General features: G+C 43.2%; 2 protein-coding genes across 4 annotated transcripts in view; both read right to left on the bottom strand.

The window, feature by feature from the left end:
• Positions 1-2,838: 2,838 nt before the first annotated feature.
• Positions 2,839-14,397, bottom strand: LOC109875642 (uncharacterized). Its single transcript, XM_020468040.2, has 5 exons — positions 14,265-14,397; positions 12,348-12,890; positions 7,981-8,097; positions 4,151-4,241; positions 2,839-3,658 (listed from the first exon to the last, which is right to left on the bottom strand). The coding sequence occupies exons 1-5, from the start codon at positions 14,311-14,313 to the stop codon at positions 3,445-3,447; spliced, it is 1,014 nt and encodes a 337-aa protein (XP_020323629.1). The 5' UTR covers positions 14,314-14,397; the 3' UTR covers positions 2,839-3,444.
• Positions 14,398-14,487: 90 nt separating this feature from the next.
• LOC109875719 (arrestin domain-containing protein 3-like) overlaps positions 14,488-27,797 on the bottom strand; it is a 35,127-nt gene continuing 21,817 nt past the window's right edge. Inside the window, exons 2-6 of one of the 3 annotated variants that reach the window (XM_031817642.1) lie at positions 18,473-18,530; positions 18,236-18,383; positions 17,182-17,278; positions 16,704-16,960; positions 14,488-16,452 (exon numbers count right to left, since the gene is read on the bottom strand). In XM_031817642.1, coding sequence (XP_031673502.1) covers positions 16,006-16,452; positions 16,704-16,960; positions 17,182-17,278; positions 18,236-18,383; positions 18,473-18,530 — 1,007 coding nt within the window. In that variant the 3' untranslated portion in view covers positions 14,488-16,005. Of the gene's footprint in view, positions 16,453-16,703; positions 16,961-17,181; positions 17,279-18,235; positions 18,384-18,472; positions 18,640-27,797 lie in introns of those variants that run through there. The other 2 variants (XM_020468148.2, XM_020468142.2) reach the window with 2 other exon arrangements.

Here is a 27,797-nt window from a genome sequence, read left to right on the forward strand (position 1 = left end):
TACTAATGTAATTTTGTCCTTGAAACATTTAATTGAAATACTATAGAATTCCATTCATTCCTACGGAGGACTGCTCCTACTGGGTAGTGCCAATGTGGCCGACCGGAGGCTTCAAAGCCTCTCAATGGACAATACATTGCGTCAGAAATCCAGGGTTTATATAGGCCATTGAACCTAACCCTAAATTTAAAGATGCATTACGCAGAAATTGCTCCCCATTTCCTGGTTGCTAAAATTGTAATAGTTCTCTTCATTTCAGTTTATGTGACAAAACAAGCTAGTGTAGAGAATCATTGCACCATATAAAACCGCTGTGAAATATATTTTCTCATAACCAAAAATATTGTATTTTCAGCTGGTGTACAAAACCAAAACCTAAGAACGGGAAGCATAGAAATAACGCACACACACAACAGATCTACCGCCTCTTAGACTTGCTTTCAATGAGAATGATAGATCTATAACTCACATTTCAATGTGGATTTGGTTGCAGATTTCTTTTGGGCTTGTGCCACAGACAGCTATATCAGTCCACTAACAGGGGAGTAATAAAGGCCTAGTGCACCACTTTTGTGAGAGAAACGTATATATATATATTTAGGATTTCTTATTTTTTTTAGGGGGAGTTGCAGCACACCTACTTCCCACTGTTATGCTTTTGAGGGGTCTGAGTTCCTTTGGAGTGTTCACACTGAACAAAATAATTAAGCGAACTGCACTTAGTTCTTCAAAAATTAACTTAAAGGGACCTAGTGTGAAAACACCCTTCGTTTCAGAGGCAAGCCAGCAGTGGGATGCAGGGTGGTATGATGCTGGCTCATGATGTCATTACTGTCACAATTTAAGAAATCAACATTTGAAACATATTTCTTGGGACTTTTTAACTTCCCCACTGTAAAACAGTATATCGGCAGATATCAGTATCGGTTAGATGTGTCCCTTAAAAGATTGAAATCAGTATCGGACCAGTAAGGCTCTATGCATCAAAATATCAAAACGTTGCACAGTAGCTGTCAACACTTCCTATATTAGTGAGCAAGTACAATATCCATAATTCAGACACAAAAATATTTTGTTACTTTTCCACATTTCACCAATTTAAAATGTAATTTCACATCATATCTTCCATACAAAAGCTGTCATTATACTAGCTCTGAAAATATACTGTTATCATTGCAAAAACTATGATTATTCTCTTCTATTCTCATTTGGCTATAGTAGATTGACAACATTGTTGACACCTCAAAACACTAGCAATTGATATCATAGCAATGCTACAAATACCTCAGGACTCACCTTGAACATGTTACGACTACAGTATGTACAATCCACTGCTTTCTCACACCTGCTGGAAGCACATGGACATACAGTACCAGTCCAAAGTTTGGACACACCTACTCATTCAAAGGATTTTCTTTATTTTTTACTATTTTCTACATTGTAGAATAATAGTGAAGAGATCAAAACTATGAAATAACACATTTGGAATCATGTAGTAACCAAAAAAATGTTAAACAAATCAAAATATATTTTATATTTGAGATGCTTCAAAGTTTCCAACCTTTGCCTTGATGACAGCTTTGCACTCTTGGCATTCTCTCAACCAGCTTTATGAGGTAGTCACGTGGAATACATTTAAATTAACAGGTGTTCCTTGTTAAAAATTTATTTGTGGAATTTCTTTCCTTCTTAATGCGTTTGAGCCAATCTGTTGTGTTGTGACAAGGTAGGGGTGGTATACAGAAGATGGTCTTTTACCAAATAGGGCTTTGTCCATATTATGGCAAGAACATCTCAAATAAGCAAAGAGAAACAAAAGTCCATCATTACTTGAAGACATTAAGGTCAGTCAATCTGGAAAACTTCAAGAAATTTTTATGTTTCTTCAAGTGCAGTTGCAAAAACTATAAAGCTCTAAGATGAAGCTCTCATAAGGACCGCCAAAGGTAAGAAAGACCCAGAGTTACCTCTGCTGCAGAGGACAAGTTCATTAGATATTGCAGCCCATAAATGCTTCAGAGTGTTAAAGTAACAGACACACCTCAACATCAACTGTTCAGAGGATACTGCATTAATCAGGCCTTCATGGTCAAATTGCTGCAAAGAAACCACTACTACTAATAAGAAGAGACTTGATTGGGCCAAGAAACACGAGCAATGGACATGAGACAGGTGGAAATCTGTCCATTGGTCTGATGAGTCCCAATTTGAGATTTTTGGTTCCAACCGCCGTTTCTTTGTGAGAAGCAGAGTAGGTGAACGAATGATCTCTGCATGTGTGGTTCCTACCGTGAAGCATGGAGGAGGAGGTGTGATGGTGTCGGGGTGCTTTGCTGGGGACACTGTGATTTATGTAGAATTCAAGGCACACTTAACCAGCATGTCTACCACAGCATTCTGCAGCGATATGACATCCCATCTGGTTTGCTCTTAGTGGGACTATCATGCGTTTTTCAACAGGACAATGACCCAACACACCTCCAGGCTGTGTAAGGGCAATTTGACCAAGAAGGAGAGTGATGGAGTGCTGCATCAGATGACCTGGACTCCACAATCCCCCGACATCAACCCAATTGAGATGGTTTGGGAAGAGTTGGACCGCAGAGTGAAGGAAAAGCAGCCAACAAGTGCTCAGCATATGTGGGAACTCCTTCAAGACTGTTAGAAAAGCATTCCAGGTGAAGCTGGTTGAGAGAATGCCAAGAATCTGCAAAGCTGTCATAAACGCAAAGGGTGGCTACTTTGAAGAATCTCAAATATAAAATGTATTTTAATTTGTTTAACACTTTCGTTACTACATGATTCCATGTTATTTCATAGTTTTGATGTCTTCACTATTATTATACAATGTAGAAAATTGTTAAAAAAAAATAAAGACAAACCCTTGAATGAGTAGGTGTGTCCAAACTTTTGACGAGTACTTAGTTAGAGGGAAAGCCTGTTTGTCTAGTTCATCAGGGGTTTGGAATATTCCATAACGGTCCTTCAACCAGGTCCAGCTATATCTACTGGCAGGACTTCATTGCTACCTTTCATCTCAGTTAGGCCAGATACTTCTAAGGGAAGTGAGGGATTTCCAGACATTCCATGAAATGTGTGGGTTGAAAATGTGACCTGACAAAGATCCAACTCGGATCTAACCGTTGTCTGATTAAATCACCATGGGAGCATACCAGAGTTGCAGACATACCTTTTTTCTTTGATAGTTTCTTTTGCTCTGCACCTGATAAGATGGATGTGCATATTTTTCCGAACGTTCCTGTGTTAAAAGTGTAACATAACCGTTATGCTGACTCACATCAGCACACTTGTAAAATGTTATATTGAAATGCATTGAAATGTGTGTGTTCACTGTGCACCTCTCAGATTCTTAAATAGATTTTCAGATTCCCTTTGCTTCTCTTTCTACCTACAAGTACAAAGACACACACACACACACACACTTCAGTCAGTCAGGTAACTGTTGTTGTCGAACAGCGGGGTGACGGTACCATCCTTCCACTTGATCAAGATCTCTCCCCGCTGTAGCGAGGGAGAGTGGGCCGGCCTCATGGGGTGCTGAGTGAGGGGGGCTCTCTCGCTGAGCACAGGGGACCCCGGCTGACTCACAAGCCCTGTAGGAGTGTACGACTTCAGCACACACACTACTTTCTTCTTCCTGGGAGAGGGAAATCATTAATTTGTAGTATGTGATGAAGTTGTAGTTCTGGGTTGTCATTTGAGAAAAAAAATCTTCCTAACCACAGGATCTTTGGAGCATAATTCAGATTCAGTGGGGAAATGTGATCATTCTTGAATGTAGTAGGCATAATACTGGATCCAAAATGTATGTTTATGGTATTACTGGGAGGCTGTATTTCCCTCTAGGCCCCGTGTCAGCAGACCAATAGTGGTACAGTGGGGAGACAGCAGTGTGCAGCTTAGCCTAGCAGTTAGAACGTTGGGACATTAACCGAAAGGTCGCTGGTTCAAATGCCCCGGGTCGACATGGTGAAAAAAATTATTGCAATTTGCCCTTAAGCAAGGCTCTTAACCTTACTTCTCTCAGGGAGGGTGGGATATGCAAAAAAAATAAAAAAATAAATCAAATTCATACGTGTATTAATAGATACTTGTACATGTGTGAAATAGGAGAACTATAAGCACCCACCTGTTGTGGTGGATGTTGAGTAAGAGCATGACAGTCCCCAGCACCAGAGCCAGGGAGCTCAGCACCAGCATGGTCACTTTCCAGCCAAACCCTGTAACACACAAAGAGAGATGGAGAAACTCCCATAATCGACAGTTCAGAGTAAACAAACACTTTCCACATTCAAACTCTAGCAAACCTCTAGAACGTCATATAAAAGGTCTTTAGAAACTGGAATTATCTGAGTGGGATTAGACATTAATACACCCACTCTACAGATTCCTATGGAAGTTTTCCTCTCCTCTAACGCCACCATGTGGTAGACAAGGCACAGAGTAGAAATCAAATCAAATTTTATTTGTCACATACACATGGTTAGCAGATGTTAATGCGAGTGTAGCGAAATGCTTGTGCTTCTAGTTCCGACAATGCAGTAATAACGAACAAGTAATCTAACTAACAATTCCAAAACTACTGTCTTATACACAGTGTAAGGGGATAAAGAATATGTACATAAGGATATATGAATGAGTGATGGTACAGAGCAGCATAGGCAAGATACAGTAGATGGTATCGAGTACAGTATATACATATGAGATGAGTATGTAAACAAAGTGGCATAGTTAAAGTGGCTAGTGATACATGTATTACATAAGGATGCAGTCGATGATAGAGTACAGTATATACGTATGCATATGAGATGAATAATGTAGGGTAAGTAACATTATATAAGGTAGCATTGTTTAAAGTGGCTAGTGATATATTTACATCATTTCCCATCAATTCCCATTATTAAAGTGGCTGGAGTTGAGTCAGTGTCAGTGTCAGTGTGTTGGCAGCAGCCACTCAATGTTACTGGTGGTTGTTTAACAGTCTGATAGCCTTGAGATAGAAGCTCTCGATCCCAGCTTTGATGCACCTGTACTGACCTCGCCTTCTGGATGATAGCGGGGTGAACAGGCAGTGGCTCGGGTGGTTGATGTCCTTGATGATCTTTATGGCCTTCCTGTAACATCGGGTGGTGTAGGTGTCCTGGAGGGCAGGTAGTTTGCCCCCGGTGATGCGTTGTGCAGACCTCACTACCCTCTGGAGAGCCTTACGGTTGAGGGCGGAGCAGTTGCCGTACCAGGCGGTGATACAGCCCGCCAGGATGCTCTCGATTGTGCATCTGTAGAAGTTTGTGAGTGCTTTTGGTGACAAGCCGAATTTCTTCAGCCTCCTAAGGTTGTGTGAGTGGACCAATTCAGTTTGTCTGTGATGTGTATGCCGAGGAACTTAAAACTTGCTACCCTCTCCACTACTGTTCCATCGATGTGGAAAGGGGGGTGTTCCCTCTGCTGTTTCCTGAAGTCCACAATCATCTCCTTAGTTTTGTTGACGTTGAGTGTGAGGTTATTTTCTTGACACCACACTCCGAGGGCCCTCACCTCCTCCCTGTAGGCCGTCTCGTCGTTGTTGGTAATCAAGCCTACCACTGTTGTGTCGTCCGCAAACTTGATGATTGAGTTGGAGGCGTGCGTGGCCACGCAGTCGTGGGTGAACAGGGAGTACAGGAGAGGGCTCAGAACGCACTCTTGTGGGGCCCCAGTGTTGAGGATCAGCGGGGAGGAGATGTTGTTGCCTACCCTCACCACCTGGGGGCGGCCCGTCAGGAAGTCCAGTACCCAGTTGCACAGGGCGGGGTCGAGACCCAGGGTCTCGAGCTTGATGACAAGCTTGGAGGGTACTATGGTGTTGAATGCCGAGCTGTAGTCGATGAACAGCATTCTCACATAGGTATTCCTCTTGTCCAGATGGGTTAGGGCAGTGTGCAGTGTGGTTGAGATTGCATCGTCTGTGGACCTATTTGGGCGGTAAGCAAATTGGAGTGGGTCTAGGGTGTCAGGTAGGGTGGAGGTGATATGGTCCTTGACTAGTCTCTCAAAGCACTTCATGATGACGGAAGTGAGTGCTCGTTTAGCTCAGTTACCTTAGCTTTCTTGGGAACAGGAACAATGGTGGCCCTCTTGAAGCATGTGGGAACAGCAGACTGGTATAGGGATTGATTGAATACGTCCGTAAACACACCGGCCAGCTGGTCTGCGCATGCTCTGAGGGGGCGGCTGGGGATGCCGTCTGGGCCTGCAGCCTTGCGAGGGTTAACACGTTTAAATGTCTTACTCACCTCGGCTGCAGTGAAGGAGAGACCGCATGTTTTCGTTGCAGGCCGTGTCAGTGGCACTGTATTGTCCTCAAAGCGGGCAAAAACGTTATTTAGTCTGCCTGGGAGCAAGATATCCTGGTCCGTGACTGGGCTGGATTTCTTCCTGTAGTCCGTGATTGACTGTAGACCCTGCCACATGCCTCTTGTGTCTGAGCCGTTGAATTGAGATTCTACTTTGTCTCTGTACTGACGCTTAGCTTGTTTGATAGCCTTGCGGAGGGAATAGCTGCACTGTTTGTAATCGGTCATGTTACCAGACACCTTGCCCTGATTAAAAGCAGTGGTTTGCGCTTTCAGTTTCACGCGAATGCTGCCATCAATCCACGGTTTCTGGTTAGGAAATGTTTTAATCGTTGCTATGGGAACGACATCTTCAACGCACGTTCTAATGAACTCGCACACCGAATCAGCGTATTTGTCAATATTGTTATCTGACGCAATACGAAACATATCCCAGTCCACGTGATGGAAGCAGTCTTGGAGTGTGGAGTCAGCTTGGTCGGACCAGCGTTGGACAGACCTCAGCGTGGGAGCCTCTTGTTTTAGTTTCTGTCTGTAGGCAGGGATCAACAAAATGGAGTCGTGGTCAGCTTTTCCGAAAGGGGGACGGGGCAGGGCCTTATATGCGTCGCGGAAGTTAGAGTAACAATGATCCAAGGTCTTTCCACCCCTGGTTGCGCAATCGATATGCTGATAAAATTTAGGGAGTCTTGTTTTCAGATTAGCCTTGTTAAAATCCCCAGCTACAATGAATGTAGCCTCCGGATAAATGGTTTCCAGTTTGCAAAGAGTTAAATAAAGTTAGTTCAGAGCCATCGATGTGTCTGCTTGGGGGGGCATATATCCGGCTGTGATTATAATCGAAGAGAATTCTCTTGGTAGATAATGCGGTCTACATTTGATTGTGAGGAATTCTAAATCAGGTGAACAGAAGGATTTGAGTTCCTGTATGTTTCTTTCATCACACCATGTCTCGTTAGCCATAAGGCATACGCCCCCGCCCCTCTTCTTACCAGAAAGATGTTTGTTTCTGTCGGCGCTATGCGTGGAGAAACCCGTTGGCTGCACCGCCTCGGATAGCGTCTCTCCAGTGAGCCATGTTTCCGTGAAGCAAAGAACGTTAGTCTCTGATGCCCCTCTGGAATGCTACCCTTGCTCAGATTTCATCAACCTTGTTGTCAAGAGACTGGACATTGGCAAGAAGAATGCTAGGGAGTGGTGCACGGTGTGCCCGTCTCCGGAGTCTGACCAGAAGACCGCCTCGTTTCCCTCTTTTTCGGAGTCGCTTTTTTGGGTCGCTGCATGGGATCCACTCCGTTGTCCTGTTTGTAAGGCAGAACACAGGATCCGCGTCGCGAAAAACATATTCTTGGTCGTACTGATGGTGAGTTGACGCTGATCTTATATTCAGTAGTTCCTCCCGACTGTATATAATAAAACCTAAGATGACCTGGGGTACTAATGTAAGAAATAACACGTAAAAAAAAACTGCATAGTTTCCTACGGAACGTGAAGCGAGGCGGCCATCTCTGTCGGCGCCGGAAGTCAGAGCCCATCGGGGCAGAGAGATGTGTTTTGACCCTGGGTTTGTTTTGAAGGCAGTCAGTCTTTCTTCCACACCCCTCCGGCAATAGGTTTCCCAACTCACCATACTCAGCGTTGAAGAATGTCATTGAGGGGCCCATGGTGCTTTCAACCAGATGAGAGTGCTCTGTCCCAAGGTCCATTCCAGTAGTGTTAGGGGAAACAACATCATCCCCGGGAACTGGAGGGGGGGGACATCACATCAGCATTAGAGTGTAATAACACAGGAGTAATACCCTAGTTATTATCTCAAAGCCATAGCCCCTTTGTTTTATTCATCTGTTCATCAATTAATATGCCATCTCAACAAAGCCAGACCAAAATACTTAACTGAGGACCATCAGATTGAATCAAAAGACATACACATAAGTTTAAACTAGTGCCCCATAGGACTGGCGTAGGGAGGAGCCCCAAGTGAAGAGTTTTGGACTTGCTGGCAACCAGCCCACATTAGGACCCTATTGATTGGAGGGAATTTAGCTGAATGAGATTTAGCCAGCAAGGACAGTGGAAATGCAATCCCTGATGGAACTAGTGGTATATGACCACGCTGAGATGCCATTTGGATCACCCACTGTTAAGCCTAAGACACTGACCAAACCAAGGTATTCTCAAATCAGATACATTTTATTTGTTACAATGTACAGTACCAATCAAAAGTTTGGACACACACAGCGCCAGCTGTGCCACCAGAGACCCTGGGTTCGCGCCCAGGCTCTGTCGTAACCGGCCACGACCGGGAGGTCTGTGGGGCGACGCACAATTGGCCTAGCGTCATCCGGGTTAGGGAGGGCTTGGCCGGTAGGGATATCCTTGTCTCATCGCGCACCAGCGACTCCTGTGGCGGGCCGGGCGCAGTGCGCGCTAACCAGGGTTGCCAGGTGCACGGTGTTTCCTCCGACACATTGGTGCGGCTGGCTTCCGGGTTGGATGCGCGCTGTATTAAGAAGCAGTGCGGCTTGGTTGGGTTGTGTATCGGAGGACACATGGCTTTCAATCTTCGTCTCTCCCGAGCCCGTACGGGAATTGTAGAGATGAGACAAGATAGTAGCTACTAAAACAATTGGATACCATGAAATTAGTGAGAAAAAAGGGGTAAAATTAAAATAAAATAGTTTGGACATACCTACAGTACTCATTCAAGGGTTTTTCTTTATTTGTACTATTTTCTACCTTGTAGAATAAAAGTGAAGACATCAAAACTACAAAATACAGTGGGGCAAAAAAGTATTTAGTCAGCCACCAATTGTGCAAGTTCTCCCACTTAAAAAGATGAGAGGCCTGTAATTTTCATCATAGGTACACTTCAACTATGACAGACAAAAATGAGATTTTTTTTCTCCAGAAAAATCACATTGTAGGATTTTTAATGAATTTATTTGCAAATTATGGTGGAAAATAATTATTTGGTCTCCTACAAACAAGCAAGATTTCTGGCTCTCACAGACCTGTAACTTCTTCTTTAAGAGGCTCCTCTGTCCTCCACTCGTTACCTGTATTAATGGCACCTATTAGAACTTGATATCAGTATAAAAGACACCTGTCCACAACCTCAAACAGTCACACTCCAAACTCCACTATGGCCAAGACCAAAGAGCTGTCAAAGGACACCAGAAACAAAATTGTAGGCTGGGAAGACTGAATCTGCAATAGGTAAGCAGCTTGGTTTGAAGAAATCAACTGTGGGAGCAATTATTAGGAAATGGAAGACATACAAGACCACTGATAATCTCCCTCGATCTGGGGCTCCACGCAAGATCTCACCCCATGGGGTCAAAATGATCACAAGAACGAGAGCAAAAATCCCAGAACCACACGGGGGGGACCTAGTGAATGACCTGCAGAGAGCTGGTACCAAAGTAACAAAGCCTACCATCAGTAACACACTACGCCGCGAGGGACTCAAATCCTGCAGTGCCAGACGTGTCCCCCTGTTTAAGCCAGTACATGTCCAGGCCCGTCTGAAGTTTGGTAGAGAGCATTTGGATGATCCAGAAGATTGGGAGAATGTCATATGGTCAGATGAAACCAAAATATAACTTTTTGGTAAAAATTCAACTCGTCGTGTTTGGAGGACAAAGAATGCTGAGTTGCATCCAAAGAACACCATACCTACTGTGAAGCATGGGGGTGGAACCATCATGCTTTGGGGCTGTTTTTCTGCAAAGGGACCAGGACGACTGAGCCGTGTAAAGGAAAGAATGAATGAGGCCATGTTATCGTGAGATTTTGAGTGAAAAACCTCCTTCCATCAGCAAGGGCATTGAAGATGAAACGTGGCTGGTTCTTTCAGCATGACAATGATCCCAAACACACCGCCCGGGTAACGAAGGAGTGGCTTCATAAGAAGCATTTCAAGGTCCTGGAGTGGCCTAGCCAGTCTCCAGATCTCAACCCCATAGAAAATATTTGGAGGGAGTTAAGTCTGTGCTGCCCAGCAACAGCCCCAAAACACCTCTGCTCTAGAGGAGATCTGCATGGAGGAATGGGCCAAAATACCAGCAACAGTGAAATACCCTTGAAGACTTTTGACCTCTGTCATTGCCAACAAAGGGTATATAACAAAGTATTGAGATAAACTTTTGTTATTGACCAAATACTTATTTTCCACCATAATTTGCAAATAAATTAATTTAAAACATTTATTACAGGCCTCTTTCATCTTTTTAAGTGAACTTGCACAATTGCTGGCTGACTAAATACTTTTTTGCCCCACTGTAACACATATGGAATCATGTAGTAACCAAAAAAAGTGTTAAACAAATCTAAATAATTTTATATTTGAGAGTAGTCGCCCCTTGCCTTGATGACAGCTTTGCACAGTCTTGGCATTCTCTCAACCAGCTTCACTTGGTCTTGAAGGAATTCCCACATACGCTGAGCACTTGTTGGCTGCTTTTCCTTCACTCTGTGGTCCAACTCATTCCAAACCATCTCAATTGGGTTGAGGTTGGTTGATTGTGGAGGCCAGGTCTCTGATGCAGCACGACATCACTCTTCTTCTTGGTCAAATAGCCTTACACAGCCTGGAGGTGTGTTGGGTCATTGTCCTGTTGAAAAAAAAATTATATTCCCATTAAGCACAAACCAGATGGGATATCGCTGCAGAGTGCTGTGGTAGCCATGCTGGTTCAGTGTGCCTTGAATTCCAAATAAATCTTTGACAGTGGCACCAGCAAAGCACCCCCACACCACCTCTTCCATGCTTCACGGTGGGATCCACACATGCGGAGATCATCCATCATCTACTTATCAGACCAAATGACAGATTACCACCAGTCTAATGTCCATTTCTTGTGTTTCTAGGCCCAAGCAAGTCTCTTCTTATTATTGGTGTCCTTAAGTAGTGTTTTATTTGCAGCAACTCAACCATGAAGTCCTGATTCACGCAGTGTCCTCTGAACAGTTGATCTTGAGATGTGTCTGTTACTTGAACTCTGTGAAACATTTATTTGTGCTGCAATTTCTGAGGCTGGTAACTCTAATGAACTTATCCTCTGCAGCAGAGGAAATTCTCGGTCTTCCTTTCCTGTGGTGGTCCTCATGAGAAGCAGTTTCATCATAGCGCTTGATGATTTTTGCGACTGTACTTGAAGAAACTTTGAAAGTTATTGAAATTTTCCAGATTGACTGACCTTAATGTCTTCAAGTAATGATGGACTTTCGTTTCTCTTTGCTTATTTGAGCAGTTCTTGCCATAATATGGACGTGGTCTTTTACCAAATAGGGCTATATTCTGTATACCATTCATACCTTGTCACAACACAACTGATTGGCTCAAACACATTAAGAAGGAAATAAAATTCCACAAATTAACTTTTAACAAGGCACACATGTTAAGTGAAATGCATTCCACGTGACTACCTCATGAAGCTGGTTGAGAGAATGCCAAGAATGTGCAAAGCTGTCATCAAGGCAAAGGTTGGAAACTTTGAAGAATTTCAAATATATTTTGATTTGTTTATCACTTTTTGGTAACTACATGATTCCATATGTGTTATTTCATAGTTTTGATGTTTTCATTATCATTCTACAATGTAGAAAACTGTAAAAATAAAGAAAAACTCTGGAATGAGTAGGTGTATCCAAACTTTTGACTGGTACTGTATTTCTATGGCAAAAGATAGATCGGTAGAACCAATACTGACAGAATAACTTGTTAGACGTTGTTTGGTAGGCACTGCATAGGAGACAATGGAAATAATAGTGACTATGACCCAAGACATGTAGCCTACAAGTACAATTGTGTTAATGTAATTCAGCCCTTGACAGCGAGGAAATGTAAGACTGATGAAAATGGTGTGAAATAGTGAAGTGAAATATCCCAGTATGATGAAAATGAATGAGCTCTATAATGAAAGCTACTGAAGGATGACATAAGGCACATCCCTTCTCTATGATGGGACCCTATGATGGGACGGTTCTTCTTACTCGACTGTGCTTGGCTGTTTGTATTGGAAGGGGAACTTGTTGAGGAGGGCAGAGCAGCAGTTTGTGTGGACCTGTGGCGATGGTGGTGGTGATGGCTGGCTCTATTCCCACAGACAGTATGGTTGCCCAGCGTTCTCCACTTGCTGGCCTGTCTACGCTCTTTGGAGAGGAAGACCTTAGACGACTTAGAGGACACGTGAGGAGCGCTGAGGTGAAGCCCCTTTCCTTGCAGTGTGAGGTGGCCCTTCTTAGAGCAGGCCCATGCCTGGCCCTCCCTGCCCACCTCGCCACCTGCAGCCCCAGCTCCCTCCTCATTCCCAGGGTCACAGTGGTGCAGTCTGACACTCAGATCATGCTCCTGGCCACTCAGACACTCTCCTGTGAGCCAGCTGCTCAAGGCTAGGCGCTCAGGGAGCCACTGCCACTCCTGCAGCGCTGAACCAGGGATGCACTCCCCCAGCACCACCCTGCTCCCGGGATGCCCATCCTGGACCTGCACACACTTACCCAGCAGCTCATTCCTGATGCTAAAGCCAGCCGCCTCTATGGGAGAAAACAGTATAATATAACATTACAATGAATTAGCCTATGAAAGGAAAAAAGCACCTTGGACAAACAAATGTGTCCAGGTCGGATGAGGTTGGCTATAAGGTGTAGGGTCATGTTATAAACTAGACAATTTTGTAATATGAGCTGGTTAAATAACAATGTCCTGGCCAGTGGAGGGATTATCCCCATGTTGTGTTTTGGTAGCTATTCATTGGTTGCATGTTTGTTCACAATATTGTTTTGAACGTTCGTTTTGTACAGATGACCAACTGAGCATTATACTCAATGCATCATTATTGAGCACTGATGAAGACTTCATCAAAAGAGCATTTACAGTGGCTTGGAAATACAACGACATTAAATGGGATGCAAACAATTCATAGGAAAAACTTGTCATCATTTTGATGTCGTTAGACTAAATTTTGATGCAGTATAACTTTAGCTAAGATTGAAGGGAGGACACCGGATTTTAGCTAAGTAGCTAACGTTCTCATTCTAGCTATTTGTTTGCTAGCTAATGACAACATTGCCACCTGTCTAAAGTACATTTAACGACATGAAGATGCTGGCAAAATGGTTTCCTACCAAATATTTGACTATTTTAGCAATGTCATCGTATTTCCAGGCACTAAATTGTAATTTTCACTCAAAACTCGTTAGCCTCGTCCAGAATTGCGTCCCAGTGGCCTAAGGCACTGCTTCTCAGTGCTTGAGGCGTCACTACAGACGTCCTGGTTCGATTCTAGGCTGTATCACAACCGGCCGTGATTGGGAGTCCCATAGGGCGGCGCACAATTTGCCCAGCGTCGTCCGGTGTAGGCCGTCATTGTAAATAAGAGTTCATTCTTAACGGACTTGCTTAGTTAAATAAAATAAAGACTGGGTTTATCACTTTAGGACGCCGGTAGAGGGCGGTTTGAGAACGCATGACGAGACCGAGTGATGGACCGAGTGATGGAGGCGGAACCATCTGTAACGTTACTCTGAAGTCGAGACAGTAACTAAACGCTGAATTATTGCGTTACAACAAGCCTACTCGCACTAAAATGCAATTTAACTTATTTTTTAATAGATTTCTTTATACTTTTTTGGTTGTTGATTACTTTATACTTGTAAAGCTAACTTTTGAGCTGCTACAGTAACTACTGTATAGTAGCTAGCTAGCTAAAAACAAATGTAGATGCATGCACACTACTGTAACGTTCGCAAACAAGCTAAGTTTGCTATCTACAAACAATATTATTAAGTATAAACCAGAAAACTAGGTAGCTTATAATATTTTCTAGTATAGAAAAATAAAGGACAAAAACAACACATTTCCCCATTAACTACATACAGATAGCTAGTAACTTTCTGACAAGTTCTTACCGTGGAAAACGAGTATGAAAACGCAGGGACCCCAAAACCTGTTCCCCATGACAAGTGGTTCTGCAATGTCTCCCGTGGCAACAGCCTAAATATGTGCGTTGGAGTCGAGATGTGTTCCCCACAGGGGCGAGGGGTGTGTGAACAGAGCTTCATGCGTCCAATCAGAACTGGTTAACGGTATATGCATCACTGGCTAACCACAAAATGAAATGGCACAAACAGCTACAATTTATAATTTCCATTTATGTTAATTTAGTAACTGTGGAGTAGGTCATATGCCTGCAAAACTAACAGCAAACGAATATTGATCTAATAATGATGATTGGAAGGCTAACATGAAACAGTCCTGAAAATGTCTGACATAAACAAACTGTGAACAAAGAATGTGATAGGTAACAGGAGTCTGCCCTCCTGGCCTGTAGAACAATAGAATAGAAACAATGCAATATCAAACGAACCTTAAATAAATAAATGAAATAATGGTAGGCCAATGCCTCCTGTGATATATTTAATTAGTTAAACAACAATGGCAGTAGTAGTGCAATACTGTATTATATCTCAGTGAATACATCATTTGTACATAATATGTGTTAGCAAGGTGTCCTGGTACATGGGCTTAGATCACAACAATACTGAGTAATTAATGATGCATACATTTTGCATGGCCAAAATAAGGGCACTGTGGTGGTAATCTGGAGGCGAAAGAAACGCACACCTGTTTAGGCGAGGTGTTGGCTAGCGGAGGAGAACACTTTAAAAAGAAAAGGAGAGCTGCACTCTCTAGGAGCTCAGATGCAATAATTGAATAACCAACGTTGTCAAGGTCTCCCCCCCCAATAAATTGTCAAGTTCACCCCATCTCATAGGGAGGGTGACGTGTTCGATGCCAATATAGAGAAGGGACGAAATAGAGCGAACCAGTCAATTTCATCACTTCCCTATATCCCTAGGAGAGTGAGTGACCTTGACAATTTATTGTTACAACGCGAGGCTGCCTGGATTTCTTATTTAAAAACCTTGCTCCCTTCGGTCTCAAAGTAGACTTTGATTTGAAGCCATTCTTGTGATTATTGAGATTTTGCATTTCATTGTAAATGTTTGTAGGCCTATGTAGCCACATTGTATCTATGATCGTATGGTATCCATTCATGTTTTTTATATGTTCTATTTAGATCTGTAAATCAACCAATGACATCAAGCCACACCCGGCCATAATTACACACACCTGTGTGTCATTATACCCTGATGAAGACAGCTTGTCTGTCGAAACATTGGTTATAAAATGATTGCACTTGAGCACCTAGGGTGTGCTGCTCTCCTTTTCTTTTTCTTGCTGTGGCTCCAGGCAAACCTGGAGTCAAAAAAAATAATTCATAAAGGCAGTCAAGAAGGCACCATATGAGTGATCTGAGCATTACATTACATAGTTAAAAAAATGTTGTATCAGACACAAATCCTGGAAGACAGAACTCAAAAGCAGGTGTATATTACAGTAAAAAACTGAGTGACGTCACTCGCTCTGAGACCTGAAGGAGTTGTACCCCTTGCTCTGCAAGGGCCGTGGCGCGATGGGTAACGATGCTTCGTGGGTGTCAGTTGTCTATGTGTGCAGAGGGTCCCTGGTTCTAGCCCAGGTGAGGGGCGAGGAGAGGGACGGAAGCTAAACTGTTACATGTGCAACCATGACACTGGGAGTGAATCAGCTGTGAAACTTCTGTCAAAGATGAGTGTTTATGGTGTATCAGGGTGATGTTTCAGGTGCTGATGGAGGAAAGAGCGAACAATACGATGGGGGTTGGTCTATCTCTTGAGGAGAGGGGTGTGAAAGCATCATCGGGGCAGTCGGTGGTGTATGAAATGGTAGAGCAGTTGGAGGTAGATGCATCATCAAGTGAGTTGGGTATGGGTATGTTGGCTGTGGGTCAGGGGGATAACTTCCTCCCACGGCTGCAGGTTCAGGGTACACTGGCAGGGCAGGCGGATATAGGCCTCCTCCTGGACACGAGACAGGAGGATATGGTCCAAAGGCTGTATCACAAGGGAAGTCACTGTTGCTTGGACCACCTTTCCCGAATTCTTCAAACCTGACACGTCTGTCTGGTGATAGGTCAGACCGAAAGCAGGAAGGGATAATAGCCAATGGAAACTTGACTTCAGGGTCTGTGGCAAGAGGAACATCCAAGTATACCTTTAAAACAAACAGCATGTTATGGAGGAGTATTGGGAATTAATAAAAATCTCTTTAGCCAAATCGTAACTCGAGATGCACATGTCTGACCTGGCTTTTTGCACTGACGTCAATGGGAGATCTGTGTGTGTGTGTGTGACTGTGAATGTCAAGTTAATATGCATCACTTGAGCATAAAGCTTATAGTTAAAGCGTTACTTTTCTGTTTAATACTCAGAATATGAAGTGATTGTCCAGACACTTGGATGTACCTTTAGTATGTACTCTACTCTTATGATGTTACAGTTCAGGATGGACAAGTCCTGGTCAGCAGGTATCTTCAATGACCCAGCAACACTTTGTCGGGTGTTGGACGGGATAGGTTCTCTGACTACTTTGCAGACTGTCTGCTTTGCTATCTTTGTGTTGCCAGAAGCAAAGAAAGCCATTTTCTGCTTCAGACAGAATTTGGGCTTAAGGTCACGGGAGGAGTTGTTCTTGATGTTTGCACAGATATTCACAGTCTCACCTGGAGTGGAAAAAGCCACCACAAAATTAAAGACAGTCTGAGATTTCAAATAACCAACACAACAGTGCATTGGCACAGGTCCTGTACAGCTATGTTGAAGCATTACAAATATCGACTAAGCCTTGCATGTGAAAGTTATTTGTGTAATCAGGACACTTATGAGAGACACTTTCATAGTCATTTTCATGTTGCTACATTACAGTACCTGGGATATACATTACCTGGCATATAACCCATCCTTTCAACGTGGACATCCATGGTGATATGCCCTGAGGTGAATATACCAACTGACTTGTTCTTCACACCATGCTGAGGAGACTGGAACGCAGGATGAGGAAATTACATTATGTTCTATACTAGTATGACACAAGGAAACCAAACCGGGATCTGTACATCCAACCATCCACTTTCACACATATGTGATGAATAACACCGTCCATCCATCCATCCTATAATCAAATGGACTAGATTACCATAAAACTTCAATTAAACGCTGAGGCTCAAATATCCACCTGTCCCTTTTAATTGACGGCATCGGCACACATTTCAGCAAATAAACGCCTGTTTCAAATAAACACAGGCTCTAAATGAATTGTTTATGAATGAACTTCAGTGAGTACCGTAAATATTACCCAAAATAAGATAAAGGAGAGCAACATCATTGCCATGGATGAGACAGCAGTGTCATTTGATATGGTCGGCTCAACTACCGGAGATACAAGGCACAACGAGGCGCAACAAGTGAGATAATGATGCTGAAGCGTGAAATCGGGGCTGTATGATAGGCAGCCTAGTCTTAGCAAGTCTGATCTGTGATGGAATTGTTATTATAATCTTTATACTGGCCACAAACAGAGTGGCTGTCTTCAACATTCTATTGAGCAAAAGCTGTCCTCATTAAGGAAATAGATATCTGGCTCAAATAAAAGCCTGTCTCTAATAAGGAAATAGATATCTGGCTCAAATAAAAGCCTGTCTCTAATAAGGAAATAGATATTTGGCTCAAATAAAAGCCTGTCTCTAATAAGGAAATAGATATTTGGCTCAAATAAAAGCCTGTCTCTAATAAGGAAATAGATATCTGGCTCAAATAAAAGCCTGTCTCTAATAAGGAAATAGATATTTGGCTCAAATAAAAGCCTGTCTCTAATAAGGAAATAGATATCTGGCTCAAATAAAAGCCTGTCTCTAATAAGCGGCAGTTGTGTTTAGTGATCGAAGCAAATAAACACATGGGCTATTAATTGAAGTTTTATGGTAGCACAGATTACACACCATTAGTAGGATATGGTTCAAGTCAGCCTTGGAGACAAAGGTGATTTCCTTCACCAAGTCGCGTGTCTTTAGCCAACCCCTAACCAGCTTGGCTTCCAGTTTGTACACTATCTTGCCATGTGGACCCTTGAAGGATGATGGCATGCTTCTGTAATATAAAACAGTGTTACATACCACGTAAAACAATATGTCCAATCTGTAGCTATGACCATGAATTTGGCTTGAATTTCCACTTACCCCTCAGGAATTTTGAAACCAAATGGATATCTATGGATCCCAGGGGGGAGTATATTGTCTGTAACAGAAACCCAATTAGTAATTTCAGTGTTTGTTTTCTTTATTATTTTGGTTAGGTCAGGGTGTGACGAGGGTGGTATGTGTGTTTTTGTCTTGTCTAGGGTTTTTTGTAATTCTATGGGGTTTGGTATGTCTAGGTATATGTAGGTCTATGGTGGCCTGAAATGGTTCCCAATCAGAGACAGCTGTTTATCGTTGTCTCTGATTGGGGATCCTATTTAGGTTGCCATTTTCCATTTCGTTTTTTTGGGTTATTGTCTATGTGTAGTTGCCTGTCAGCATTTGTGGCCGATAGCGGCACGGTTGTGTTGTATACTTTGTTCAGTGTTGCTCTTTCATTAAAGAAGAATGTATTCTTATCATGCTGCGCCTTGGTCTCCTGTTTATGATGAACGTGACAGGGAAGCTACTTTGAAAATAGAGTCGACCAATTACTTCACACTTGAAGAAGTTAAGCTACACTAGAACTACCCATTTCCCTGTGTTTTATATCATATTATACAACAGCTGATGAAATTGTGTACTAGTTCAAGTAGTTAGCTACACCACTACATGTAAAAAATATTATGTTTATCTACCAAGCTACTACCAAATTTAATTAAACAAAAAAATGACATTTACTGAGGAAAATATGTGCTTGCTTGGTTGTGAAATAGTAGTGGTAGCAATGTTAGTAGTAGCAATGCTAATAATAGAACATTCTATAATTAATGAGCTCAAGGAGAACATACGAGTAAATCCTGATTCGATCACCCTCACAGCTATCCTCCAATCACAACAATTATCCAAATATTGGAACTCTAACTTTTTACTCTCCACAGAACACCTTGGTATACGGTTGCCATTTTTTGTTTGTCCAAACTAAATCAGTCCGTCAAAAGTTACTAGCTCAGGTTTAAATCTCAAACTAAATACAGTTGAAGTCGGAAGTTTACATGCACCAAATATATTTAAACTCAGTTTTTCACCATTCCTGACATTTAATCCTAGTAAAAAAATTATATATTAGGTCAATTAGGATCACCACTTTATTTTAAGAATGTGAAATGTCAGAATAATAGGAGAGAGAATTATTTCAGCTTTTATTTCTTTCATCACATTCCCAGTGGGTCAGAAGTTTACATACACTCAATTAGTATTTGCTAGCATTGCCTTTAAATTGTTTAACTTGGGTCAAACGTTTGGGAAGCCTTTCACAACCTTCCCACAATAAGTAGGGTGAATTTTGGCCCATTCCTCCTGACAGAGCTGGTGTAACTGAGTCAGGTTTGTAGGCCTCCTTGCTCCTACACGCTTTTTCAGTTCTGCCCACAAATGTTATATCGGATTGAGGTCAGGCCTTTTGATGGCCACTCCAATACTTTGACTTTGTTGTCCTTAAGCCATTTTGCCACAACTTTGGAAATATGCTTGGGGTCATTGTCCATTTGGAAGACCCATTTGCGACCAAGCTTTAACTTCCTGAATGATGTCTTGAGATGTTGCTTCAATATATACACATAATTTTCCTTGCTAATGTGACGACCCTCCCACTCTGTCTGCTGTATTCTCTCTCTGTTATTTCCTTATTAGGATGCTGGTGGGCGGAGTTGGGAGGGTCGTCAGCTTTATGGGAAACACCTGGGCCCGGTGTCTCCCAGGATAAATACACCACTTCCCCATTCATGGGGGAGACTCTCTCCATGCAGACACCTTTGTAGATTGTGTTGTGGTTCTTGGTGGCCTTTTGTTTGTTTGCTTTGGCACCTTTCAACACCCTGCATTATCACATTCATGCAAAACACTCACTTACACTACTGATTACTGATTACACACACACCATTGTATATTTTCCTTAGTTGCTTTAGTTAATAAATATATATTTTGTTACTCCTTATCTCCACGTTGTCTCCCTTTGTTACGGGCGTTGAGCCGGTTCGTGACAAGTGGGGGCTCATCCGGGATATTTGAACTATTGGTTTGGGAGACCGTGGAGGTACGTGTTTGGTTTACATATTGAGTTTGATAGGCCCAGTATTGGTTGTCTTTGTTTGGTTTGTGTGCTGCGTTGGAGAGAGAATGGTTAGTTTCCAGGCCCTGCCTAGCCTGAAATTTTGTTCTACTTTCTGTTGGGAAGTCAGTCTGAGGTGGTGAGTAAATCGGCTGTGTACCTCGGTAGGAGATTTGTGTAGGGTAGTGCAACTTGCTACCCGGAGCTATAGCCTTTTTCCCCTGATAGGTTTAGCGACGTGTTTCATTTTTTGGAATATGTTGGGCATGGTTAATGTTTGTTATTTTTGTGTGGTGTCTGTGGACTGAGCAGTTGTCTCGGGGGCACATCCGTGGCTTGGTGGAATTTGCCAGCATGCTGGGGAGTTTTTCCTTGCCAGCGGGCTACAGTGCGTAAATTCCCACCGCAAATCTGCACGAAGACTAGGGTTGAGTTATTGTAGGTTTTGGGGAAGCTCCATATCTCATCTCTCTTCTGTGGTGCTCAGGGTGATTGTCCATTTTTTTTTTTTTTTGTGATTATGGCGTCTTATGTAGATAAGTTCATTTGCTCTCCATCAGAGGAATTGTTAGATTTAGGTACTAAAGAACAGCTGTTGAAGGTCGCGGAACACTACAAGGTTGAGATTAGTGATAAACGTCTAAAGAATTCTATTAGGTTGATATTGAAAGCCAATCTGATGGAGAGTGGTATTCTTGAAGTTACCACTGGGCCAGCCTCTGCTGAGGATTTGCCATCTCCCCATAACGTTACAATGGCCATTCCATCGGTTAGCCCTAGTAGCCTTCTTTTTGAACAGCAGAAAGAACTGCTTTTGTTACAGCTGGAGCATGATCGTGAGAAAAGAGAGCATGATCGTGAGAAGAGAGAGCATGATCGGCAGCATGATCGTGAGAAGCTAGAGCATGATCGTGTAAAATATGAAAAGGAATTGGCATTTAAACAAGATATGGAGCGTGCTAAAATCAAGTTGCAACAAGAACGTATAGAGTTGGTTAGGGAAGGAAAGATCTCAGGGGAGAGTTTGTTTTGGGAAGGTGACCCAGATTTACCTAGGGGTAGTTCTGCTTTTGGTCGTGCCCCAGAGACATTTGATATTGTTGGGAACTTACGGTTATTGCCTCAGTTTAATGAAAAGGACCCCGAGACATTCTTTTCGTTGTTTGAGCGGGTTGCTGACGCTAGGAGTTGGCCTGATTCTGACCGCACTTTAATGTTGCAGTGTGTGCTGACTGGTAAAGCACAGGAAGCATATTCAGCTCTTAGTGCACTAGACAGTACCAGTTATGATAAAGTTAAAACAGCTGTGTTACAGATTTATGAACTGGTCCCTGAGGCTTACCGCCAACGATTTAGAACTTTAAAAAGGGATGATAAGCAGACTCATGTTGAGTTTGCGCGACAGTTATCTTTACAGTTTAATCGCTGGTGTTCCGCATCTGCAGTTGTGACTTTCCAAGGGCTGTGTGATCTGATTATGTTAGAGCAATTTAAGGACACAATTCCTGATCGTATTGCCACGTATATTAACGAACAGAAAGTAAAGAATGTTGCTGAAGCTGCGGTTTTGGCGGACGAGTATGTGTTGACTCACAAAAGTGCCTTTGTAGAGCCCCGTATTCGGAAAGAGTGGGGGCGTTCGGATAGATTTGGGCTTCGCTCACCGAGACACTTTGGTTCACGGGCAGAGTTCTATTCAACTAGGGTTGAGCCTGACTCCCATGGTAAAGCTGACTTTGGGCAGGAGTGTCACTACTGTCAAGGTTCAGGTCATTGGAAAAACGAATGTCCACTTCTCAGGTCAAAGGGTGCTTATGCTAAATCTAAGCCTACCGCGTTAGCTGCACCTGTTCCACATCAGTTCACTCATGACTCATTTTCTCAAGCCCAGGAGAATGTGAAAGTCCATATTGATCCAGACTATTTACCTTTCATTACGGAAGGTTTTGTGTCTATGTTAGGAAGTAAAGACCTAGTGCCAGTGAAGATCCTGAGAGACACAGGTGCCTCTGAATCATTTGTGTTGGAGTCTGTGTTACCCTTTTCTGCTGAGACTGATTCGGGGAATAGTGTTCTAATTAGGGGAATAGGTTTGAACACTCTGTCAGTTCCATTGCATAAACTGATGTTGGATTGTGGGCTGGTGAAGGGTGAAGTTGTTGTGGGGGTGCGTCCTTCGTTGCCTATTGAGGGTATCGACGTTATCCTTGGGAATAACTTGGCTGGTGAGCGTGTATGGCCAGTCGTGTTTCCATCTCTCGTGGTTTCCACTAAGCCGTCATTTGTTGGGATTCCTGATGAGAATGTACAGAGTTTCCCAGAGGTGTTCTCTGCGTGTGCAGTGACACGTTCTATGAGCCGTGGCGAACTGGTTACTGCGCCGACTAATGATAATAATACAAAGTATGTCACTGTTTTCCCTGTTATACCGTTATCTGTAACCCGGTCAGATCTAATCAATGCGCAACGGGATGACCCCACATTGGAAGAGTTGCGTGATCAAATTGTGCCTGTAGAACAGTTGGGAGATGTCGCCCATGGCTATTTTCTCCAAGAGGATGTCCTGATGAGAAAGTGGTTGTCTCATGATAGTTGTTTTCTGGGGGAGGCAATTAGTCAGGTTGTTGTACCAGTTAAGCTTCGTGAGTTGGTGTTGGAAACTTCTCACAGCGATGTTGCTGGACATATGGGGGTGAGGAAAACCTACAATCGCATATTAAGACATTTCTTTTGGCCTAGATTAAAGAGGGATGTTTCTGATTTTATCAAAACTTGTCACACCTGTCAATTAACTGGTAAGCCTAATCAAGCTATTAAACCAGTACCATTGTTTCCTATTCCTGTACTCAGCCAACCTTTTGAGTATCTGATTATTGACTGTGTGGGCCCTCTGCCTCGTTCTAAAAAGGGTAGCAGTTACCTGTTCACTGTGATGTGTCAGACCACTAGGTTTCCTGCTGCCTATCCTCTCCGATCTATCACGACTAAATCGGTGTTAAAAGCTTTGACTCAGTTTCTCTCATTGTTTGGAATCCCTAAGGTCATTCAGAGTGATCAAGGATCTAATTTTACCTCTAATCTGTTTAGTCAGGTTCTTCAACAGCTCCATATTAAACACAATTTGTCTAGCGCCTATCACGCGCAAAGTCAAGGAGCACTGGAACGTTTCCATCAAACACTTAAGTCTTTGTTGAGAGCTTATTGTACTGAGATGGATAAGGATTGGGAGGAGGGGTTGCCTTGGTTACTGTTAGCCGCTAGGGAAGTTTCACAGGAGAGCACAGGTTTCAGTCCAAATGACCTTGTGTTTGGACATAGGGTGCGTGGACTTTTATCTGTTCTCCAGGATGACTGGAAGTCTCCCGAGCCTCCTCAGTCCCTATTATCATATGTGTGTGATTTCCGGCGACGACTGTACGCCGCTGGTGAAATGGCTAAAGAGAAGTTATCATCTTCACAGGAGAGGATGAAGGGCATATTTGATCGCCGAACTGAGCCTCGTCACTTTATTCCAGGTGACCAGGTTCTTGCTCTGCTGCCAATTGTTGGTTCTCCTTTTCAAGCCAAGTTTCAAGGTCCATATACAGTGGTGCGCCAGTACACTGAGCAAAATTATCTAGTTGCCACTCCAGAACGGAGGAAAGCACACCAGCTGTGCCATGTAAATCTGTTAAAACCTTATTATGCACGTTCCTCTGAGACTGAACAGTGGGATTCTACAGAGGACGGTAAACCTGTTCTTTTGGCTGATACCGTTGTTTCCTTGTGTTCTTGTCCTGCTAGTTCTGTGCATGAGGAGGAAGATGTTCCTGGTCCTGACGATTGTATATTGCAGGGTAGATTGAAAAATTCAGAAACACTGGATATTTTAGACAGTCTTCTCACTCACCTACCTGTTGATGGGCGGAAAGAGATGGTTGGTCTTATTCAGAGATTTCCAGGTTTGTTTTCTGATACACCTACACGTACAAACTTAATAGAACATGATATTGACATTGGAGGTGCTGACCCCATTCGTCAGCGGTTCTATAGAGTTTCTTCAGAGAAACTACGTTGTCTGGATGCTGAGGTCAAGTACATGCTGGAGAGTAAGATAGCAGAGCCTTCTTTCTCCAGTTGTGCTTCTCCCTGTATCTTGGTCAGTAAACCGGATGGAACAAACCGTTTTTGTACGGACTACCGTAAGGTAAACGGTGTCACAAAGCCAGATTCATTTCCTCTTCCTCGGATGGAGGACTGTGTTGATCAAGTCGGTGCAGCTAAGTTTGTGAGCAAATTTGACCTGTTAAAAGGCTATTGGCAGGTGCCACTGACGAGTAGGGCACGTGAAATCTCTGCCTTTATTACACCCTTTGGTCTGTACTCGTATTCGGTTATGAGTTTCGGTCTGCGCAATGCACCTGCCACTTTTCAGCGACTTATGAACAGGGTTGTCGCCGGTCTGACCGGGTGCGCTGTTTATTTGGACGATGTAGTAATATATGCAGATACTTGGGAAGAACATCTGTCCCGTATTCAAGCCTTGTTCGAACGTCTGGCTGCGGGTCGCCTCACAATCAATCTGGCTAAATGTGAGTTTGCTCAGGCGACCGTTACATACCTTGGAAAAGTGGTTGGGCAGGGTGAAGTGCGTCCTGTTCGGGCTAAAGTGGTGGCTATTGATGCTTTTCCACCACCAACTACTAAAAAGGAACTGATGCGTTTCTTGGGCATGATTGGGTATTACCGTAGTTTTTGTAGGAACTTCTCTACTGTGGTCGCTCCCTTGACAGATATGCTGAAAGCTAAGGCTGTTTACGTTTGGTCTACTCGTTGTCAACACGCTTTTGAAGATGCAAAGAGGTTGCTGACCTCAACTCCGGTGCTGGCTGCTCCTCGCGTGGATTTGTCATTTACCTTGCAGGTGGATGCTAGTCATGTGGGGGCAGGTGCAGTTTTGCTGCAAGCAGATGTGTCTGGGATTGAGAGGCCTGTTAGTTTCTTTTCCAAAAAGTTTAACGATTATCAGTTGAACTATTCGGTTATTGAAAAGGAAGCGCTAGCACTCATTTGGGCGCTACAACACTTCGAAGTGTATGTCGGGTCGGGGGTTGTGCCCATTGTGGTCTACACCGACCATAACCCCCTCACTTTTTTGAGGTCCATGATGTGTCCAAACCAGAGGATAATGCGATGGTGTTTATTTTTACAATCATTCCATCTCGATGTGAGGCACATCCGGGGGACTGAAAACGTGATTGCTGATGCGCTCTCTCGTGCGCCCTGTTCCTAAATGTTTACGTGACTGACCATTGTTTCGGGTTGTCATGTTCTATCTTTCCTGTCTGTTCCCTCCTGGTCGTGTGTTCTTCTTTCCTCTTAAATATTGCTTCCTATGCACAAAGGTTGCTGAGGTCTGGGGAGGAGGTTGGTTGGTGCAGGTGGAGGTGTGAACACATAACCCCTCGTCAATTTGTGGCGCAGAAGCTGTGTCAATTTGGAACTTAGGCTGGTATTTTGTTCCGGGGTCCTTGTTGGTCCCCGGTTTTATGGGGGGGGATGTGACGACCCTCCCACTCTGTCTGCTGTATTCTCTCTCTGTTATTTCCTTATTAGGATGCTGGTGGGCGGAGTTGGGAGGGTCGTCAGCTTTATGGGAAACACCTGGGCCCGGTGTCTCCCAGGATAAATACACCACTTCCCCATTCATGGGGGAGACTCTCTCCATGCAGACACCTTTGTAGATTGTGTTGTGGTTCTTGGTGGCCTTTTGTTTGTTTGCTTTGGCACCTTTCAACACCCTGCATTATCACATTCATGCAAAACACTCACTTACACTACTGATTACTGATTACACACACACCATTGTATATTTTCCTTAGTTGCTTTAGTTAATAAATATATATTTTGTTACTCCTTATCTCCACGTTGTCTCCCTTTGTTACGGGCGTTGAGCCGGTTCGTGACACTAATGATGCCATCTATTTTGTGAAGTGCACCAGTCCCTCCTGCAGCAAAGCACCCCCACAACATGATGCTGCTACCCCCGTGTTTCACGGTTGGGATGGTGTTCTTTGGCTTGCAAGCCTCCCCCTTTTTCCTCCAAACATAGCGATGGTCATTATGGCCAAACAGTTCTATTTTGTTTGATCAGACCAGAGGACATTTCTCCAAAAAGTATGATCTTTGTCCCCATGTGCAGTTGCAAACCGTAGTCTGGCTTTTTTATGGCGGTTTTGGAGCAGTGGCTTCCTCCTTGCTGAGCGGCCTTTCAGGTTATGTCGATAGGACTCGTTTTTACTGTGGATATAAATAGTTTTGTACCGTTTTCTTCCAGCATCTTCACAAGGTCCTTTGCTGTTGTTCTGGGATTGATTTGCACTTTTTGCACCAACGTACGTTCATCTCAAGGAGACAGAATGCGTCTCCTTCCTGAGCGGTATGACGGCTGTGTGGTCCCATGGTGTTAATACTTGTGTACTATGGTTTGTACAGATGAACATGGTACGCTCAGGCATTTGGAAATGAACCAGACTTGTGGAGGTCTACAATTTTTTGGCAGATTTATTTAGATTTTCCCATGATGTCAAGCAAAGAGGCACTGAGTTTGAAGGTAGGCCTTCAAATACATCCACAGGTACACCTGAAATTAACTCAAATTATGTCAATTAGCCCATCAGAAGCTTCTAAAGCCAGGACATAATTTTCTGGAATTTTCAAAGCTGTTTAAAGGCACAGTCAATTTAGTGTATGTAAACTTCTGACCCACTGGAATTGTGATACAGTGAATTATAAGTGAAATATTCTGTCTGTAAACGATTGTTGGAAAAATACTTGTGTTATGCACAAAGTAGATGTCCTAACCAACTTGCCAAAATTATAGTTTGTTAATAAGAAATTTGTGGAGTGGTTGAAAAACACGTTTTTATGACTCCAACCTAAGTGTATGTAAACTTCCGACTTCAACTGTGCATAATGCAATTCCAACCACAAAACCTTGCTTTGATTTTAAGACTCAAAATACAACAACATGCCTAGCTAACAGCTAAATGTTTGTTTTTTACTTTGTTATAATTCTATTTTCAAGGCTTCACATGGTGTCATGGAAAATATTCATATTATTTCCAACAACCACTGAGCAACTCCGCAGTAAATCCAGCTGCATATTGAAGGTTGAAATCAGAGTTTCTAAACCCAGAGACGCAACATCGCAAGACTTCACACAGACTGAGCAGACTAGCCCGGGGTTCGAGCCAATGTCTTAAGTAGTTGAACATGTTTTTTTACTCAGACCTC

The sequence above is a fragment of the Oncorhynchus kisutch genome, linkage group LG3 (genome assembly GCF_002021735.2).
Source record: "Oncorhynchus kisutch isolate 150728-3 linkage group LG3, Okis_V2, whole genome shotgun sequence".
NCBI lineage: Eukaryota > Metazoa > Chordata > Actinopteri > Salmoniformes > Salmonidae > Oncorhynchus > Oncorhynchus kisutch.